Raw genomic sequence first — 22,258 nt, 5'->3', positions numbered from 1 at the left:
AAGCTCAGGGTCAGACTTACGTTTCCCTTATCTAGCTATCACACCAAAGTTATTTATTACATAAATATTTCTATTATGTACAGAGTTATTCCCTTTTATAATGGTATCTTGACCCTACCTGCAACAGAAACTAAAAACAAGCTATGCTAAATGCATATTTGTTCATTTACATCATAAGGGTTAGGCAAATTTTTACAGTTTTTCTTTTGTATTTCTTTATTGTTTTACATTTTTTCCCTTTCTTTTCAGTGCCATGTATTATAGTTAGCTATGCCGTTGTGGTGCATGAAAAGGATGTGTGGAATTTCTTTCTAAGACCAGCCCAGATATTTTCAATTGTTCAAGCCCTTCCAAATTTAAAAATAAGTGATTAGATTTGGTATGGGACACCATTCATATATGTTTAATTTGGTTTTCATTTGCCAATACTATTGGCATGCCAGGATTTCAGGGCAAGATTAAACTTTTAGTTCATTCTTATCTAGGGGTAGTTGTGAAATGAAATTCTTACTTTTTCTTTCCCTGTCTGCTCCCCTTCCCCAAAAGGGGCCCAATCCTCAGAGGCCTCTCATATGCCACAGAATGCTGGGCCCTCTCCCATATTGGCATGAGCAATGCCTATTTAGCTGTATTCTTTCTTATCTGTTAAATATGAGTAAGAAGTTGCCACAGTAGTAACTTGAATGGAATCATAGTCCTTAAGGGCTACAATTAGACTTCAGGCACAGCTCTGAGCAAAAGGGTGTGGTATGAGTTGCACCTCCTCAGAAGCAGCCCTGGGAGATCTCCTGACTCAGAGCACCGCCCAGACATAATTCCTCCCCTTCCTCCTGCTTCCTTTTAAGGAGCGGTAAATTCCTGCTAGCCTATACTAGCATTAATTACTACCCTCTGCCCCACCTTAGTTTGCACTAGTTCAGCTACTCTGGCCAGTGAATGGGGGGTGGAACCAAAGCTCTACTCATTCTTCCAGTATGGGATGAACTAGATAATTAACCCTGCTTAATCCCACATGGCTGAATCCAAGGCCTGGATAATATGTGTAGGAGGGAAGGGAAGAGGGTTTTAGTTCCCTGTGCAGGTATGAAGTCAAAGTCCCTCTCTTTATTTACTTTTTTGTTCAGCCCTGAGCTTGGGCAATAGAAACAAACTGCTTGGACAGTTTCACTTTTTGTTTTACCCAGTTTCACTTTGTGGTTCTCATGCCCTAACTAGGCCAGGGCTGTGTGTGTGTGTTTGGGTTCAGCAAGCTGCAAGAGAGAGAATGTTTTTGAAGAATTTTGTTCTGCATACTACCTGGCTAGTAAAATCCTCCTGTTGAATTCAGGAAGGCTGTTAGAACTGTTATTGGTGGATAGTGTCATCATCTCCATATGGAAAGGCCAGGTGCCAGCACTGCTCAAATGAGCAACGTTTAGGCCCCTGCTCAAGGAGTCATCTCTGGATGCTGATAATCTCACTAATTATCACCATGTCTCTTACCTTCCTGTGTCAGGGAACCTTATTGTGAAGGGTGTGGCACGGCAGCTCTGGTTTTATCTGGTTTCCTTCTGCTCTCTTGGGCCCTTTCAGTGTGGTTTTAGATTTGTATATGGCAGGATTGGTGGTATCTTTTCCCAATGGATGGAAGACCAAATATCTTTGCTAGGTTTTTTTAGATCTGTTGGTTGCATTTGATAGCTATTGGATGTTGATAAAATTGTGGATCCTGGTAAGAGAAGATGGAATTGTGTTTTGAGGGTGTCAGAGGGTGAACTGATAGGATGTGGGAGGCCGTGTTGTGTGACTGCTCATCTGTCCCAACAGCTCTCTCAAGTGCCATGCCACAGGATTCTGTTTTGTCATCACTGTTGATTAACCTGTACTAGAGCCTGCTGGAGGAGATAGCTAAGGTAGTTTGGGTTTCAGTGTCATCAAAATGTTGTGAACTCAGTTCTGCACTTGGGTGAAATCCTGGCTCCATCAAAGAAAATGGTAAGACTCCTACTGAATTCAGTGGGGCCAAGATTCCATCCCTTGTGTTTATCAGCCAGGGGAAGGAAGAGACCTGTACTGCTTTCCTTTGCCACCCTCCATCTAGTGTCCCCAGAGGGCAGCTACCTGACACAGCAGGCACACTGCTTTGCATTTCACCTGCTAGCAGTATGCACAGCCATGCAGCCACAGGGAGGTTCTGGTCAACTGTGTTTTTCTTTCATCTCTTCTTGACAACCTCTTCTCTCAGATGCAGGCATGACCACAGATCTCCATATCTTTGTCACTGCTCTGGATGGGGCAGCAACCGAATATCACTCTCAATGCTTCCGTGTAATATGGAGCTGCCGTTCTCAGAGTTGTGTCTCGCTTGTAACACGTTACACCTCAGCAGCAGTTTGCAGTCTGCTGCTAATAGTAGTTCAAGCAGGGGTGAAAGTAAGATAAAAGATTTACTGGTCTGGAGGCTGGGCCTTGGGCAGAAGTGGCGGGGCTGGGGGTCAGCCTCCCCCACCCAGTCATTCCACACAGCCCGGCCTGTGCTGCCTGGGGCTCTGGCTGCGATTTAAAGGGCTCTGGGCTCTGGCTGCTGCTGCAGTAGCAGCAGGCGGGAGCCCCGGGCCCTTTTAAATCGCTGGGCTCCGGGGAAACTGCTCCTTTCCCCCCATCCCATCGGTGGCCCGGGGGGGCAGCGACATCGGCTGTGTACAGGCTGGTATCGGCTGCCACTTCTTACCGGTACACCGTACCGGCCCACTTTCACCTCTGAGTTCAAGGTGTTGGTTTTTAATAAATAAAGCCCTATAAGGGTTCAGGTCCTGGCCAGCTTAGAGACTGCCTCTTTCCTCACATACTTTTCCAGGGGTTCAGATCAAATGACTTGTTCAAGCTAACAGCTCCGGGAGGTAGGATATTGTCAGTGAATGGACCTTGGCTCGGAAGCTTGCTTCCCCCTGTAGGTCTGATAGTATCTGGGTTTGTTGACATTTTGGGTGGTGCTGTATGTTTAGTTAGGTGTTCCATGTAGCATCACTTAGTTTGCTTTTCAGGAGGCTGTTAAATCCTCAAGTTGCCAGTGTGTCTCTTTTTGTTTTGTACAGTTGAAAACACAATAATTAATACATGGGCCTAGGAGCACAATAAGTACATTCTAGAAACTGAAACTAACTAAAGAAAAGATTTTTCACTGATTTTTTTTTTTTTTTTTTTTTTTTTTTTAAAGCGTAAACATTTCTGTTCTCATTGGATGTGGTGATGGGAAGGGCTGTTATGATCATTATCAGGGGGTAGCCGTGTTAGTCTGTGCTTGAATAGGGACTGGAAGTGGCTGGCTCACTACAGAAGCAGCTTTTCCTCTCCTGGAATTGACACCTCCTCATCTATTATTGGGAGTGGACTGCATCCACCCTGATTGAATTGGCCCTGTCAACACTGGTTCTCCACTTGTGAAGTAACTCCCTGCTCTCCATGTGTCAGTATATAATGCCTGCATCTGTAACTTTCACTCTATGCATCCGAAGAAGTGAGGTTTTTACCCACGAAAGCTTATGCCCAAATAAATCTGTTAGTCTTTAAGGTGCCACCAGACTCCTTGTTGTTATGATCATTGTCACTTTAATCAGCGGTTTTGTGGCCACAGTAAATTTGTGTAAGGGAGGAGATTATATATCAATATAACATTTTTGTTGTTTTTTCATCAAATTGTAATTTACTGGCCTGATTTTTTTCACTCTGATCATTAATTAGTTTACACTGAACTTTAGTGGTTTATTATCTGTAAAAATGCTCTTATTTCAACTGTCTATATCTAATTAAGAAACAATTAATTACTGTGCCATTTATAGTTGTAAAGAATAACCAAGTGAAAGCTAAATATAGATCTCTCTCTGCCTTTTTTTATACAAACTTTATTAAGCAAATCCGCACGAAGAAAATACATAGAAATTCAGATGAAGTAGGAAATTTCCTACTAGTGGCTCTGGCATTTAATCATTACGGGATCCTGACACAACACCACTATTGTATTAAGGTTGCCCATTTCATTACCACTTCATTAACATTTTTAAATAAGTTGGTCTGTGTGATTTTTAATGTCTGTTTGATTATGAATTCCAAATTAATTATAAATGTTGATGAAAAGGATGATTAAATAGTAAAGAAAGGCATCTTTATGTCCTGGCACCTCTGATTTCATTTGTTGCAGGGGAACATAGAACATACTGCAAAATCACAGTGATATATCCGCTCTTTAAGAGTCCAATCCAGTTCACTATGAAGAAGCCCATGAGCTACAAAGTTCAGACTGACATTCAAATGACTCAAACTGGAGGGTTGTTTTATGGCCAATGGTTTATCCCATCCCATCTCCTAGAACTGGAAGGGACCTTGAAAGGTCATCAAGTCCAGCCCCCTGCCTTCACTAGCAGGACCAAGTACTGATTTTGCCCCAGATTCCCAAGTGGCCCCCTCAAGGATTGAACTCACAGCCCTGGGTTTAGTAGGCCAATGCTCAAACCACTGAGCTATCCCTTTTTTCAGAATATTTTAGACACACGGGTCAGTTACACCGTTAGGACCCAAACAAATGTAGGTTTGTTTGGAGATGGAGTTTTGATTCAGGCCCTTCTCCAATCTCGGGGTATCTGTGGGTTTATGCAGACACTGGAAGGTCACCGATGCTGCCTCCATGTAAGCCTACTCTGGAGAAAGATAGGTGGAAGCCTTCTCTCATTAACAAAGCTCAATACCAGTAAACTGCAAAATCTGGTGGAAAATAGATCACTGAAATGAGTATTCATCTGCCATACTTTGCTGCTCTGTGATTCTCCGGACTTTTCATCCAGGGCCATGTAGCCTCCAAGACAATCCAGCCTCCTGGTCTTTGGGCTGCAGTTATATAGTTACACTTACCTGCTGCAGGTTGCTCCTGGAGCCACCCAATAACCATTATGTTGGGAAAAAGTCCTCTTAGCCAAGGAGGGAAATGCAGCCAGGGTGTTACCCTTAGATTACAGCAGGAGCACATCTTCCAGCTGCATTGCTCCTTTCCTTTCCACAGCTGACCTCTTCAAGGAAGCCTGATTGCTTTTCGCCACACCTTTTAAAATTCTTCAGTCATCTGGGAAGAACTTGCTTCCTTGCTGCTTTAGGGTGTCTGGGACTCTTGGAGCAAGTGTGACTTTTGACACCATTTCCAGACGGACAGATTGTTCCGTGTGACAGTCAGCTGGGTAGAATCACAGAGTATGGATCTCATCCTGAAAGGAGCCAAGCACCCTCAATTCCCACTGAATGCATTTGGCAAAGTGCTTACAGCACCTATTTCAAGGCAGGTGCAATAAGTGTAGCTAAACTGTACTGACAACGTTCTTATTAAATAAAATATTATTCAAATCAGTGCAGAAGACCTGTCGGCTCTTGCTAACTTATGTTAATATATGCTGCTGCCACCCTGGTTTAGCAATGAATCTTTCTAAGCATAGTTCTCTTACATCTGCACATCCGAGCTTGCAGTGTGACACTAGCCATATCCAGCAGCAGTAAGAGCATGATCCTGCAGTGTGATAAGCATCCTCATCTTCCACTGACATCATGTGGAGTTGAGGACACCCATCACCTTACTGCAGTGCTCAGTAACTTGCAAAACTGAGAGATGAAACCCACTAATGATGCCATCGTGAAAGATCAGAGCAGAATTCAGTAGCTGGAGTAAAAGTCCTCTGATTGTTGTTTTTTTCTTCATGATGCTCAGTTTAACCTGTTTTTGTTGTGAACAGATGTAGCTAAAGAAGACGACAAACAAGCTTCTTCTCTATAGAGACCATTTTAATTAAATAAAGTCACTATTTTTTGACATTTTAAAAATATATTGAGGCATCAGTTTTTCTGAGCCAGTTCCACCTTATGTTTCTGGCGCTGCATATTGCGCACACATATGCAGATGTTACAAGAATGTAAAAAGACGTGAGTAGCTCAAATTGTATTATTTATTTTTAGAGGGCCGGATTGTGAGCCCTTTGATCACCTTCCCAAGCAGTTACTCATTCCAGCACTGTGACTGCAGTAGCATAGTCATGTGACTAACTGCTCACCACAGTGAGTAAAGGGTTCACAACTGGCCCTGAGATTTTTTTTAAGCCAGTGTTCTGGTCCCTGGTATCAAAAGGTTGAGAAACACTGCTCTAGAGCCCCATCCAGCAAAGCACTGAAACACATGTTAAACTCTAAGTACAGAAGTAACCTTAATGAAGTCTACTTAGTGAGATTACTCTTAATTTGTTGGATCAGGGACTAGGTGGCGTACAGAAATAGAGCACAATCCAAAATACGATCAGTAACATATGAATTGCAAATACACATTGAAGTTACCTCTTAGCTATAAATATCAGTTGCCATAACACAGTGCATTAATCAGCATTTTGCCTAACTACACTGTATTCCTTATATTTACATACTGCTTGAGAAGAGCAGCTGTAAAAGGAAAAACCCTGTGAAAACTTCTATGATAATTATTGCTTACGCTGGTTTAAAAAAAAAAATAGTGTGAAACTTTCCGGGAATGCATCAGTCTTACCTATCCGAGTCCTCAGCCATTGATGCCTGTAGAAACTAATTATGTCATTGCTTCAGTTATTTACAAGTAATAAAACTAGAAGTGCCTACTGTTCTCATTCTGTGATAATCCTGTCAAAGTTTGCAGTTGATGATATTAATAACTAACCTGTGTTTCCAAATGTACAGTTTTAGAATCTCTCTCTCATATTTTACTGAGCTGAGCTTTTTTTTTCACAACCAAGGACTAAATTGTGTTACTGAGGTATGCTGGTTGATAAGCTAGGGGTGAGAGTGCAATGTGCATGTGGTAGTGGTGAGGGCATATGGACTTTGGTGGTGCTAGGGAGAGTGCACATAAACAAAACCCGCAAAAAAATGACGATGTAGAAATTGGGCTTGTTTTTGGCTTAATTGGCTTGTGAGTTGCTTGTTGACTAGTTTTTGGATTATAGATTGGCTTGTGGCTTATTGTAGCTTGTTGCTTCATTTTTTGATCGGCTCCCGGCAAGGGAGGACAAGGCGGGACAAGCAGGGGTAAGGGGGGGAGAGAGTCAGGGGTGCACAATGGGCCCACCACAGTCCCAGACTGCACGCCGGGGAGATCTAACATAGAGTGTTAGGGTTCTTAGGGACTGGCTTGTTTTGGTCTTGTTTTGAAATGAGATTAGCTTGATTTTTGGCTTATTGTGAAATTTGCAGTGCTTATTTACCACGTGAAAGTTGGCAACTGTGCAGCTGAGATAAAACATTGCACTGTGGCCTTCTCCTGTGTCCAGCACTAGTTAATAGTCAGGGTGTCACAACTCCAGCCATGACTGCAACCTGCTTAGAGATACCACTTTGGGTTTGTCTGCACTACAGAAATTTGCTGCAGATGGACGTAGTTGTGTGAATCAAATTAGCTGACATGAGACTACCACAACTTTGCGGTGAGTGTAGAAAAATCATGTCTGTTACCATGTCAGCTAATTGTGATTTAACATTTAGGTTTTTAGGGTTCAATCTTGTGACTTGTCCAGGTCCACACTGACAGCAAAGTCATGGCCAGCATTATGTCAGCTGAACTGATCCTTCCCAAATGCGTGGTAAAATTGCGTAGGGTGGGGCACCCTTTCGGCCATTGCTAACAGTGCTAGCTGTGATATAATGCAATGCAAGTGGCAATGTTGTGGATGTCTTTCACGTGGGTTTGGTATGGATGGGGGTGGGCTTCTTTTCCCTATTCAGCACCCTTGTGCACATGTAACATTAACTACTTGAGCACATCCATTCAGAGACAGCCACAGTTTGACCCTAACCGGGGGGCATCAGGTAATGATTCAGATGTACTGCAAGATTGAATCTTTCACTTGTATTCCACCATCAGTCTATCTGTATCCATCTGTTGTCTCTTCCGTTAGACTGTAAACTCTTTGGGGCAGAGACAGTTTTTTTGGGGTATATTTGCACAGCGCCTAGCATAAAGGGTTCCTGGTCCATGACGGGGGCTGATAGGCACTATGATAACATATATAATAATATGTATACAAACAATGACATTTCCTCAGATTGTGCTTTGTTTATAGTTTATTTTGTTTGCCTGAAATCAAACGATACCAATGGCTCAGTGCTTGATCACGGCTGGATTAATGTATGAGGGTGTGAGCGGAAAGCCAGACTGGATGATTGAAGAGTCAAAAGTCAAAACCAATGGTGGAGTTTGGGGATGGGATTGGATGTGTCAGGGAGACTGGTAATGGGATACTATGCCTTTTACTGCTAGTTCAGTGGCTCAATGCAGTTCACTTTAATAGGTATCAGATGACAATTACTTGATGTTAGTGTATGTGAAATAAGTTGGTAGCCTCAATTCAGCTCTTAGGGTATGTCTAAACTGCAATTAAAACCTGTGGCTGGGTCATGCCAGCTGGCTCGGGCGAAGAGTCTGTTTAATTGCGGAGTAGGCATTTGGGCTTGTGCTGGAGCTCAGGTGCTAGGACCCTGCGAGGCAGAAGGGTCCCAGAGCTCAGGCCAGAATGTCTGCACTGCAATTAAATATTCTCTTCCTTGGAGCCTGGGGAGTCCAGGTCAGCTGGCATGGGCCAGCCACTGGTGTCTAATTACAGTATATATCCTTACTGGCTGGGCATCTACATCACAAAACTCACCCTTGTAACTGCTGCTAATAGGCACCCTTATTAGCAGTTTCAGCCTCTGTCTATTGAATCTTCAGGATAGAATCTTACCCCTAAAGTTGGTTGCCGCCGGTGAGGGTTGAAGCATGATAGCCAGATGGTAATGTGAAAGCTTGCCTTGGCCTTGCTTGTGCTCTACCTGTTGTCTGGCAAAACAGAAGAGATTGGTCTGCAGGGCTATTAATTCATCAGCTTTCATCAGCACTAAATTAAAAACAAAACAAACCAGTGAGAGGAAAATAACTTTTCACTGTGTACAATATGACTGCTTTTAGGGACAAGAGTGTCTGTATTTGAATGTGCCCTTTAGTAACAAAATAATACAAGAGAAAAAACTGACAAGCAGAAAAAAGGTATAGTTTCAAAATAAAATATTGGTGTTGGGAACTTTGATATGTTATAACTCTAAATACCACATGTAGTGTCTGGAAAGCAAGTAAAATCATATTGGGGTATTATGTTAAAAATGAGTAATTTACCCACACTTCCTAGTCCCAAAACATAAGGCTGTGGTTTTTTTTTCTTAACCTGCACTCAAGCATATGCTGTAAATAATTAAATAGTATTCACTACTCACCTGCTGTGCACCTCTGTGCTAAGGCAAAACCAATCTAATTCCACATAACACCAGCGCAAAGTGCGATCTTCACCACATACTGGTTATGTGAGTGGGAGCTTGCAGTCCTGCCATAGAGCTGTTGGGTGTACACCTGCAGAGCTTGTTCAGGCGGAACTCTCACTAACTTCAGTGGGTGCTTGCTCAGTCATGATTTGGCTCACCAAGTATTCTTTAAAAAAGTTATCCTTGATGTCTCTTAGGGCTTGTCTACACACTGTTTTTGTGTCACTTTAACTATATTAGTTTAGAAACTAACATAGTTAAAGACGTACAACTCCCCAGTGTAGATGTGGTCCTACTGGTATAAAAGATGCTTATATGGCATAACTTACTTCCATAGTCGGTATTAGGATTCACTGACAGTACAAGGCTCACAAATGCATAGAGCTTCAGCTTCACTGGCATTTCAAGTGAGGGCTCAATACAGGAGAAACTGGATGAAATTCTCTGGTCTGTGTTATACAGGAAGCCAGACTAGTTGGGACTTAAAATCTGTGAATCTGAAAACTTTACTCTTTACTCTGGATTTTGTGGAAGCTTTTCAAAAACAAAAAGGGCAGATAGGTGCCCAAGTCTCATTGGCTTTCAATGGGAATCCCATTTGTGTCTTTTGAAAATCTCCCTCATAAGCTTTTGTTGGGTCTGAAGCCTGTGCTTTGTGATCAACCTTCTAGCTTTGTCTTTTGCGTGAAAGCAGAATAAAGACAGCAATAGAACAAAAAAGGCACCTTGCAAAGATAAGATAGCTTTTTGAAAAGATAAAGGAAATGGTAATGGAAAGAAAATACCTTGGCCATTGAAGCGTGAAAAGGCTTTTAGAGATGAGCTCTCCATTTTGTATTGCCATCTAGTTCCATTCAAAATACCACATTGTCTTATGAACAAAGCACTATGTGTTATCTGATGCAGGAAATAAATTTTCTTAACTAGACAAATATTGTTCAGGGGAAGATGGGCAATAGATTTTTGGGGAGGAAAAAGGCACCTGACAAAGACAAAACAGATAATAGGTCCTGTGAATGTAGAAAGATGGAGTCTGCCACAAAGAAACTAACACATATTTGCTTACAGATAGAAATAAGGTATACAGACTTTCACTTGGGGACTGGCAAATCATTTGGCATACCTGTCAGATGACTGCTTCCTATTCACTCAAGAATGTAGATGCAGTGTTGGTGCAGGAGTCTGAGTCCTGGACAAATGAAAAATAATATTTAATAATTATGTTGTGCTTTATAAACATTGGTCCTGAACCTGCCATATCTTAGGAGTATTTGGAATATCTTTCCTATGGCAGAATCAGATCCATTAATTAATTCTAATGGCACCTGTGCAATAAATATTTTCCCCGTTTTGAGATTGGAAAATTGATGCACAGGGAGGTTAAATGATTTGCTTACAGTGAATCTATGGAAGAGTTAGGATTAGAACTATGGAGTTCCAGACATTCTACTAGATATGCTATATCTCAGCTCAAATCCTGAGTAGATTTTTCATATATGCCAAGATACCCTTGTTTTAAGCTTTCACCCTTGACAGACACTGTATATTTTGAAATTTTACAAAAGGAAATCTAGTGTTATTCCCTTCCTCCCTCCCCCAGCTCAATGTGCTTATCCATAAATATTTCCAATTTAAATCTTTCTTGCATTAAAACTAATATTTAAAACACACAAAGCTGCACGGTTTTTCCATCAGTAGAATCAAATAGAAGATCAAAAAGTAAGCTGATAATTATCATTGCTATGCCAGAACCAAATTAATTTTTCCCACCTGCTCAGGAGGCAGGGCCGGCTCCAGGCATCCAGGCACCGGCTTGTCAAGCAGGTGCTTGGGGCGGCCGCTCCGGAGAGGGGTGGCACGTCCAGGTATTCGGTGGCAATTCGGCGGACAGTCCCTCACTTCGCCTCGGAGCGAAGAACCTCCCGCCGAATTGCTGCCGCAGACCAGATAGGCTTTTTTTTTGGGCTGCCTAGGGTGGCCAAAACCCTGGAGCCGGCCCTGGCAGGAGGACTTGTTCATGCCATTCAGGAAATCATTATCACCATACCTTTGGGGACTCGCCGTAAAAAACACGGCAGCATTTAAAAGCTAAGTGTGAAAATGCATATCAATAACTTAAAGAAAGAAAGCTTCAAAAAATGTAATTTTATAGCCAGAGCAAAACCCAGAAAGCCATGTAATTCATAGTTATGGTGCTGTTTTGTTTTTATTATTATTATTATTATTATTATTATTTATTATTGTTTAAAAGTGTGGAAATGAAGAAGTAAAGTACCGTAACTAAAACAAACTTCACTCTTCCCTGGGCCCTCCCTCAATGGGAACCACTCTGTTAATTGAGGTGTAATTAGCCATTGGAACAATTTATCCAGGGTCATGGTGGATTCTCTATTATTGACGATTTTTAAATCAAGATGGAATGCTTTTCTTAAAGATATACTCTAGTGATTATCTTGGGGAAGTTCTGTGGCTGTGTTGTAGAGGAGGCGAGAGTAGTTGATCACAGTGGTCACTTCTGGCTTTGGAATCTATTAATGTGGTCTGTGATAAGTATTTCAAATGTTTAAATTATTTTAATGTAAGAGTAGTACATATGTGCTATTAGGTAAGACCATAAACTATCTATGCTGAAGACACTGATGGATTATGAAGCATTCTATGTACATCAGACTAAGTTCCAATGACAATACTCTCTGATTATCCTAAACAATGAATAAAAATCACTAAAATTAACCACACATCCTTTCCAAAATAGTCAGCGAATGCCCTGGTCACCACATACACATCCTTGACAGTCCCACCATCAATTTAAGTGGGCAGAGACACTGAGCTAGCTTTCTGTGCCAAAAGTGCATTTTGCTCATAACGCTTAAAAGACTGGGATTTTTCCAAATGAATATTTGGAGCATGCTTATACACTGTATGCAGGAAGGGGACAGGCACAGATTCTGCTCTTAATGAGATCAGGATAGTGAGCTGCTCAGCTCTTCCTGCATGGTGATGAGTGCTCTTAACTTCTGTGGATGTTGGTGGGTCCTCAGCCTGTGTAGAGCCTGATAGACGGCTCTCAACACTTTGCAAAAGTGAGCCTGTTTACCCTCATGCTTGTTAACGTGACCTTTGCGCTAGAGAAAAGACCGAACTCTGGGATTCTCTGTTCAGGATGCTGAAATGCACAGGGTCATTGCAGTTACCAGGATATCTAGTCCACGCACTGAGGAAAGCAACCTGTGCAGTACAGTGTCACCACACAGGGTCTGTCTAAGTTCTAGCACCAGTGGTATGTCAGGTATGCAGACTATTTTAGTTAGTTTTGTTTTTTGTCATGGGAGTTGGAATGCCAAGGCTGCGTCATATTGCACTTTTATTAATAAATAACCAAGAGAGGTGTAGGTCCAAAGGGCTTTTGGCTTGTTCTCATTGCACTGCTGTGTCTTGGTGGTGTGGAGAAACACAAGGGACTGTTCCTCATTTCTGCAGTGCTGCTACCACTTGCTGTACTATGTAGGAGCTGGTTTTGTTTTCCCCCTTGAGGAATCTAATCTCAAGGAGGCAAATCTGAGATTTAAGATAATGCTGCCAGAGGATTTGTTTATATCACCACGTTATCTCCCTGCCATATCCATTTTCTTCCGTTTTGAATATATCGGTAAAAGGAATTTCAGCCCTTCGTAAACAGTGCTATATGTCTACAGAGAAATGGAGCATTGTATGCAATAATAGCAACAGCTTATTTTTATTTTATCTTGTATTGGGGCATAGAATGAACCATTCTTATATAAGCTCACAAACGGGTTGAATCATCCAGGCTAGAAGTGTTCTTGACTGTAATTTTATGAGCAGCCTGGTAGCAGGGATTATCAAGAATCTCACGACTGTTCTGGTGTTTCTTGTGAAAACACCCTTTTGATGTGGAGTTAAAATTAGTCTGGAGAATTGCCAGTGGCCAAAGAAAGGTACGTTATTATTTTTAAATGTTAAGTGCATTAAAATGTGGTTATGGTGTGAAATGTGACTATGTAAAAAATACACCACCTTAATCTACAGATCTGCTCTCTCTGAGCATTAGGTTAGCCACAAAACTAAGCTTTTATGACTGTATACTCCAGTTGATCCTGATAAAACAGCATAGGTATGAGAGAGTGAGCTGGATCCCGGTCTGGCTCATATAATCTTGCATCAAAAGAATTCCTAGCAAAGTTCTGATTTTGGAGAGGATGGAAGTCTGTAGGACTGCCAGCAGAGGTTATCACCACAGAGGGGTCATATCTGGGCATGCTTGGGTCACGACCATGACCTTGTGTGCATCAGTAAGTCAAGTGATGGCAGGACTGCTTTGGGGAAGTGTGTGCTGCGTGTTTTATACACATTCAGTATGGTCACTGGTGAGTATGCAGCCTCCCCCCCCAGCTCCTCTCCAGGCTTTAGATCTGATTTTCCACAGCCGCGTTCTTTGTGTAGTCATTAACAACAGTGCAAAAGGTCTGCAAAGTGGGTTAAAAATAAGATCAAATCAAAATTATAACGTTTTGCAATCTCCTTGCATTCTAATTTGCACAGGTATAAGTAGGCTTGTTAGAATTTGATTTTTAGTTTTCTATAATTTTGACAGATAATATCTGGTTTTAAGTGGGATTTTTTTCTTAGATTTAAATTTTCACAGTTGCAGGAAATTCTCAGGGAAGGGTCAGACAGTGGGAAGAGTCACAATTATTTATTGACAGTAGACTTTGAGATTCAAAAAAGTTAGCTTTATCAGCCGTTAAAATATAAATTTCAAAATCACATGTCAAAATATACATAGCAAGTATCTACTACTTCAAAAGTCTAAGTCATGGCATTTTGCCCATAAAGTCTTATTTTGCATATCTGTAAATTGTTACTGTTATCAATGGAAAGATTTTTTTCAGCCGTTTGTATGTGTACGGTGAAATCAACACTTGCAGACATTTACCAATAAAAATCAAATCCATCCAAATATAGGTATAAATTACATGAGGGGCCCGGCAGTAGGTCATCAGCTCCAGTGTGTCTATTCCTGTCTTACTGTGCGTTAGAAAATAACATGCAGCTTCATGTTGTTCAGAACTAAATATCCCTTTAACTTTCTTACTCTCTCTCAGTTCCATTACCATCTTCACTTAGCTTTCTGTTCCTAATCGCTTCTAAAATTTCTGACATTTTCAGTGTCACAGCTTTCTCAGTCTTCCTCTTACTTTCTATTCACGGTCTTCTCTCCCCTCCCATTGGTTCCTCAGAGAGTTGCAACTGCAGGCAAGTGACAATAAAAGTCCCACTGTCCCTGGAGTCCAGAAAACTCACCTTGCTCTTTCCTCCCTCCCCATTCCAGTTTCCTTGCTGCGTCAATAATACAGAATGAGAGACTGACCTAACACAGTAGAACAGTTGAAGAAATAAGGACTTGTTTGATTTTTTTTTTTTTTTTTTAGCAGCCACGTCTATGTGAATCATTGTGTTTGAGCCAGTGTGTAGCTATAAATGTTTGTGCAATTGTCTTACTAGAACAGGGGTAGGCAAACTTTTTGGCCCCTTGGCCACATCTGGGTATGAAAATTGTATGGCAGGTGATGAATGCTCACAAAATTGGGGTTGGGGTGCGGGAGGGGGTGAGAGATCCGGCTTGGGATGCAGGCTCTGGGGTAGGGCCAAAAAATGAGAAGTTCAGGGAGCAGGAGGGGGCTCTGGGCTGGGGCAAGGGGTTGGGGTTCGGGGGGGGGTGGGCTCTGGGGTGGGGCTAGAGATGAAGGATTGGGGGTGCAGAAGGGTGCTCCAGGCTGGGACCAAGGGGTTTAGAGGGTGGGAGGGGGATCAGGGCTGGGGTAGGGGGTTGGGGCACAGGAGGTGGTCAGGGGTGCAGGCTCCAAGCAGCGCTTACCTCAAGCAGCTCCTGGAAGCAGCAGCATGTCCCCCCTCCAACTCCTATGCAGAGGGGAGCCAGGCAGCTCCGTCCACTGCCCCATCCGCAGGCACTTCCCCAGCAGCTCCCATTGGCCGCGGTTCCAGGCCAATGGGAGCTGCAGGGGCGGCGCTTGGGGCAGGGGCAGCGTGTGGAGCCCTCTGGCTGCCCCTACATGTAGGAGCCGGAGGGAGGACATGCTGCTGCTTCCAAGAGCCATGCCACGGCATGTACAGAGTGGAGCAAGTCCCCAACTCTGCTCCCTAGCTGGAGCGCTGGAGCAGGGTTAGCCCCGGACCTTGCTCCCCAGCGGGAGCTCGAGGGCCGGATTAAAATATCTGAATATGGATCCGGGGCAGGAACTGAAACATTAGCAATCATCTGATTTATTTATTCTCAATTTAATAAGCTGATTTATATTTAAACAGGTTAGTTCTACGTGATCTGCACTGATGCCATTGTACTACTCTTTCTTCCTCGTAAATAGTAGCTGTCTGTGGGCATCTATAGATGGCAATATTTATTGCCTGCATAGGCATGGAGTAAAAGAAGCGCTGTCCTATAGCTATATCATGGGTAATATCATAGCATTCTGGTGACCATATCACCTATGGGCATTTTCAGCATAAAGTACAATTTTCAGGCATTATATTGGATTTCTCAGACTGAAGCTTGTCATGGGAATTGTCTGTCTAGATGCAGATGGTGTCAGTCAGATTTTTTGCTAGCTTTGGGGACCAGACCATTAGGTGTGAGGCAGCTGTTTTTCACTGTACCATCAACATACTTCCGCTTCAAAGTCTGTATGTTTGGCCAAGGAAGGATTACTCCAGCGTAAGGGTGAGCCAAGATGGTGTACAGCTGATATAGGGGCTCCTGTGTCATGCACCTGGTTTAATTTAAATCTTTCATCCTGAATCCAGTTGTGTCCTTGGTTGATCTTCTGGCTTAGGCACATGGTCCTTTTCTGGCAATCCTTCTGCAAGGAGGCTACATCACTTTGGGGTTTACCATGATGCTAAAGGTCAAGGGCTTACTCCGCTTCCCAGAGTTTGATGTGTCTCTGTCTTTCCCTGCCCCCTTTTCTAGCTAATTCACACCTCTATGAGATGCCTTTTTGGTGTGTTCTGGGCCTTTTCTGGGTTTCTGCTCCATCTACATTATGTAGCAGGAGAGCTAGCCCAAATTGGAACCCAGCCACCCACCCCAAAAAAAGAAAAAAAAAATCCATGTATCTAGATCAGTTTTTTTTTTTGTTTATTTAGTGTGATCAACATTACACTGCTTTCCCATCTATATTATCTTAAAATCTGACGTAAGCAGGGCATGAGTCTAATGAGACTGGGTCATTAGGATACTAGTCATCAGAACCGATTGTATTAAATATATGCACAGTATGAGGTCAGCTACTCATATTGCATTAACACTTATATGGTACTTATCATGTGTCTGCCTGGCTACCTACAAACAAATGAGAAAGTAAAAGTTGACTTTATGTGGAACTTCCTCTGTTATTAAGGATGTTTGTTGTTTAATGCAAGTTGATGCAGCTTCTCCATCTGTATCTCCAAAACTATGTAACATGTTTCTGGAGAATGATAGGTTGGTGTCAGGATGTATCCACAGAACTATACTGTCCTGGTGTAAAGAGCCACCATTCACATGATACTGTATGAACCATCTCTTATTTTTCCAAGGTATGCCAGTATTCAGTGCAATGGCTTCTTACTCAGCAGAGGAGAGGCTGTCTCATGTCTCACAGTTCCTAACCACCCTTTTTCATGCTTAGAGATGCACTACTATCCTGTGTAACAAGACACTGTCCTCAAGCATGACTCCATGCATCTGATGAAGTGGGTTTTAGCCCACGAAAGCTTATGCCCAAATAAATCTGTTAGTCTCTATGGTGCCACAAGAACTCCTCGTTGTTTTTGCTGATACAGACTAACATGGCTACCACTCTGAATCCAGTTAGGAATGTGTTTCCATGAGGTGTCATTGTGGAATTTGACCATTAGTTTACCCAAAGATCATTTAGAGCCAAATGATGCTCTCATTGAAGTCCATGCAAGTAGGACCAGGCCCTAAACCCCAAAACTAATGAGATAGCTCAGCAGCTGTTATAACAGTCACTGGTATTTCTGTTGAATTAGGGCCTGATCCCAAGCCTGCCAAAGTCAATAGGAGTTTTCCTATTGGCTTCACTGGGCTTTAGAGACACCTCTTTCATACACAAAATAATAGAACATGTAATGTTACTGTTCATGGATTATTTAAATGACCCAAAATAACTTTCATGAGTGAGGTTTTTCCTCCATACTTACCTCACATACTTATGCCTTCGTATTAGGATTCCGGGTTGATGTTACCCGTTTACCATATCTGTATTTTGTAGGCACACCTTTATCACCCAAGTGGAAACAATTAACTCCATTTAACGCTCTATTTTATTAAATTTCTTAGATATACAGAGAGGCAGAGAAGGAAAATAGCTGTGAAGAATGAATAGATATCAGTTCAGAGAGGAGAGAATATATGATGTGTGTGCGTGTGTATATATATTTAATTAATAGATCAAATTCTTCAGCATGCTGGAAGTCAGACTAGAGGACCCTGATGGTCCCTTTTGGCCTTTAAAAATCTATAAATGACAAGAGAGGCAAAGTAATGTTGTTCATTTAGGGAGAGAGATCAGCTGTTTATCATTCATTGTTACATGGCATTGTTAAAGGCTAGGTTATAGGTATCGTTGTCTTATTTGTTATATTGCATGAATTGTACTAGAAATGTCCTTGTTCCGCTCAATTTACTACACAAATAATGAATGGACAATGGAGTGTTTAGAGAAATGGAAACAGAGATGTTGATAAGGAGTATCTCCTCGTTTCCGATTCTTTGAGGGCTTGATCCTGATGGGGCCTGAGCACCCTCAGCTCTCACTGACTTCCATGGGAGTTAAGGGTGCTCAGCACCTCACAGGTTTGAGGCCTTAGTAAGTAAGCTTCTCTAGAACTAACACTTCCCATATCTTGGGGCATTGTTGTGCTCTGCCCTGCTAAAGTGCACAAGGTGTGGCGGGGAGAAAGTATAGGCCTAACTCTGCTCCCAGCTGTGAAGAACTTGGGAATGATCTGCATTATATATGCAATAGATGTGGGTTTGATTAGTTTGCTTGTTAAGAGTTAAAATTGGTTTGATTTAATTTTTGGGTTCCAGAAAAAAACTTAATAAATGTGGACAAACTTAATTGCCTAGTACTCAAGTGGACAATACTGTGTATCCACTATTGGGAGACCATAGCCAACTCCTTCTGGAGAAATGCATAAACCAGTTGGCACCAGCTGCAGGGTTCCAAGTCAGACAAAGGAACTTCTATCCAATCGAAAGACCCTTTGTTTAAGATTTCAAGGTCTGCTTGCGAGCTGAGGTGGGAGACTCACTGTGGGTGGGCCAAAATGTTAGGGAGGCAGCAGTTAGAGGGGGCAACCTGTCTCATCCAGCCCCAGTGCTTGGGGTGTGCCTGGATTAAGCGGAAGCTGTTTAAACTGGCAGGGGAAGGCTCGGTTTGGGTAAGAAATACCTATCAAGGTTTTTATTGTTTTAATCCTGTTTTTCTCTACTTGTTAAACTTCTGTGAATCGATAAACCGTACTTGTTCTTGAAGAAGCTCTCCTGTGTCACTGCAAGTCATTTTGATGACAAACTTCTAGAGACAATTCTGTAGCTGGGCCCAACCCCAGCAGGGCTGGCTAAGGTCAACGGGGTGCTGTAGCCTGGTGATCCATCAAGTCTATAGTAGGGTGAACCATCAAGTTCCATTCTGGGATAAGTGCAGGCAGAGGCCTATCACTTGGAAAGAGTGACCAGGGAGAGACTAGGGAAGAGAGATCAAAGGTGCTGCTCACCCCTGAACTGTAACAGAAGCCAATGGGATGTTTACCGTTGACTTCAGTGAGAGCAGAGTTAGGCCTGTACTGAATGCTTTTGAAAAACCCATCCTTTGTGATACACTGAATACATAGGAATAACATTTGTGCCATGGAGATGTGTGCTGATCAAACAGTGTGGGCATTTTGGGGGCGGTCAGAAACAGGTGATGGAAATCTATTGTGCGCATCATCCCAAGATTATCGTGTTATTTTAGAGAAAAGGATGTAAAAATAAAATAGAACTGTATATATAAAAAGTTCCATGATAAAGAGAAATAACTTCCACTGTAGGAGCAGAGGTGAAAGTAAGCCGTTACGGTCTGGCTTCCCCAGTGGTGATTTAAAGGGCCCGGGGCTCCACCTGCTGTGGGGAGCCCCAGGCCTTTTAAATCACCCCCAGAGCTCTGGCAGCCGGGCTCAGGTGGTGATTTAAAGGGCCAGAGACTCCGGCCGCCGCGGGGAGCCCTGGGCTCTTTAAAGCGCCACCGGAGCCCTGCTGCCTCTACCACAGCGGCGGCAGGGCTCGGGCGGCGCTTTAAAGAGCCAGTGCTCCCCGCAGTGGCAGGAGCACCAGGCCCTTTAAATCCCCACCCAAGCCCAACTGCCGGAGCCTCAGCTATGGCAGGGCTCCGGCGGCACTTTAAAGGGCCCGTGGCTCCCCTCAGCGGTGGAGCTCCGGGCCATTTAAATCACCGCCGGAGTCCTGCCGCCCCGGGGTGGCAGTGGCAGGGCTCCTGCAGTGATTTAAAGGACCCGGAGCTCCACGACGGCCGGAGCCCCGGGCCCTTTAATTTGTCCCTGAACTCCAGGGCTCCCAGCTGCCTCTACAGCTGGTAGCTCCGGGGTGATTTAAAGGCCCTAAGGCTCCTAGCCACAGCCAGAGCCCCAGGGCCTTTTGATCTTGAAAGGCCCCGCCTCTTCTGGTTGATGCCACGCCTCTTCTGGTTGAGGCCACACCCCCGCTCAGAACTCTGGCATACTGGTAAGTCCTTTAAGTTACTTTCACCCCTGTGTAGGAGGTGTTATGAATGGCCTAAGATCAGGGGGAAAGGAAGCATTTCCCTTTTAACACATGCTTGCCCTTCCCATCAAGGGATTCTATTTGAAATCACTAACTCTCTACTTCTTTTTATTTCTTAAGGAGAAAAATGAAGGCTCGAGCTCCCCCTCCACCAAGTCAACCTCTTGCTGCAAGTCAAATTCAGAGTGAACAGAAGTCACTCTCAGAGCTGGGAGTAATCCCTGATCAGAGCTTGGTGACCATGAAAGAAAATCTGATAAACAGGACAGTGGACTTCACAGTCGTTTTACCAAGTGGTGTGGAACAGAAGAGCAATGTACATGGGAGGTAAGGCACCAATCAGCTCTGTCATCCTGGAACCTCCCTTTCCCCATATCTTGCATTTTTAATAGGATGCTGTTGGGTAAACTCACCTTTCTCAGGATTGATGGAGTTTGTCTCTTTTTCACCCTTCCCCGTAGGACTGTAGGCTAAGGAGAAAATTATAATATCAGTGGGCCCGATTATGCCCCCTAGAGCTATGCTGATCTCATCCATCCCAAATGGAAGAGGAACTCTGCAGCTATTTTCCCCGTCTTTCCCCAGAACCCCTCAGGGGATCTGTGGAAAGAGGACATGGGCAGTCATCCCACAGTTCTATGGAGCAATGGGAGACAAATAATAGAGTCATAGGCTGAAGCACATTTCTGTAGCCCCCTGCTAAAGGATTCCTCTTTACAGGGATCCTGGTGAGAAACACTGTCTGTGAGAGCCCTGACAGTGTGGCTGTATTGGAACCAGTCGGCTAGGGTACAGAGGAGCATGTGCCACTGGGAAGCAGAGCTGGTGTGGATGTATATGGCCTCTATCTTTACTAAACCCCAAGAAATGAGTCCATGCATATCCCAGAGATCTGCTGGGTTTCTGTGGGGAACGCAGCCTCCTGGTGTGTGTGAGTGGCCAGAGAACAGAGGCAGGGGAATAAGAATCCTGTCACCAATGAATGAAGATTGGGGAGAAATATTTCTGAGGAGACTGCTGAGGTAGTTTCTTCCTCTGGACCCCCACTAATGGGATTTGCTATGGAGGAAAGGAGGGATCTGGCCCATTATCAATACTTTAAAAGCACTTCACAAGCCTCTTCAGAGTGTCTGGGATGCTGTAGAACAACACAGGAATAAATACTCATGTAAATATGTTGTATAATACCCTACACTATAAACCCTAACCCGCAGTAGAATCAACAATTAATACTAATCTGTTAAACTATAGAAGGAAAGCTGGTACCAGTACTGAACCTAATGTGATCACCCAAACAAGGAACATTGAATTCCTAGCAATGCCTTGGCATCAAGACCCAGTAATTTACTCTCTGATACTTCACACAGGAAAGGCTCAAAACAGCAGGATTCCTAGTGCTTGACTCAGCAGCACCTATATTTGGGTAACTAAACTTCTAAACAATAACAAAGTTAGAGCAGAAACACATAATTGAGGGTCTGATCCTGCATGTATTTATATTCTAGTACTTACTGCTAAGCGCTGGGCAAAACCCCAGTGTACAGGTAGGAGCCCCAGGCTGACAGCATCCTGTAATCAGCAACAAAAGTCTAGATGCATGCTCACTTCTCTGGCAGAGAGATGGGGAGGTGAGGACTTTGGTGTCCTTGGGAGATGCACACTCTGCCAGCAAGCCGTGCCTGATGTACCAGTTTCCAACCCCCAGTCAGCTACAAAATGCAGAACACACAGCACGTATCAGTTTACAGGATCAGGCCCAAAGCCTCAGTAGACTCAAGGAACTGAAAGGTCAAAGGAAAGTAATGGTTATCTCTGACATCAGGTTACAGGTATGATGAAAGAGCAGAGAAGAGCTATTTGGACCTAATTACAAAATGAAAGAAGAGGCCTAGAAAACAGAACAGATTCAGGAAATGAAGAAGTATTGGTTGGCATTGGCCAAAAAGTGCAGATATTTCATGAGCAAACCTGAACAAGCTCTGAATGCCATGCAAAGGATACGAGCCATCACAGGCCTAGTGATCAAGGAAATTATTTACCTTCCAAAAAAAATTACAAAGGGCCTTA

The 22,258-nt window shown here is 43.2% G+C and overlaps 1 protein-coding gene across 2 annotated transcripts in view; it reads left to right on the top strand.

The window, feature by feature from the left end:
• Positions 1 to 22,258, top strand: part of LOC117872658 (protein cordon-bleu-like) — a 181,057-nt gene that overhangs the window by 48,996 nt on the left and 109,803 nt on the right. For both annotated transcript variants that reach the window (XM_034761342.1, XM_034761343.1), the window contains exon 3: positions 20,312 to 20,518. In XM_034761342.1, the coding sequence (XP_034617233.1) occupies positions 20,312 to 20,518 (207 nt within the window). The remainder of the gene's footprint in view (positions 1 to 20,311; positions 20,519 to 22,258) is intronic.

The sequence above is a fragment of the Trachemys scripta genome, chromosome 2, assembly GCF_013100865.1.
Source record: "Trachemys scripta elegans isolate TJP31775 chromosome 2, CAS_Tse_1.0, whole genome shotgun sequence".
Lineage (NCBI taxonomy): Eukaryota > Metazoa > Chordata > Testudines > Emydidae > Trachemys > Trachemys scripta.
Note: the sequence above shows the minus strand (reverse complement) of the source record. Positions and strands in the feature narration are given on the sequence as shown.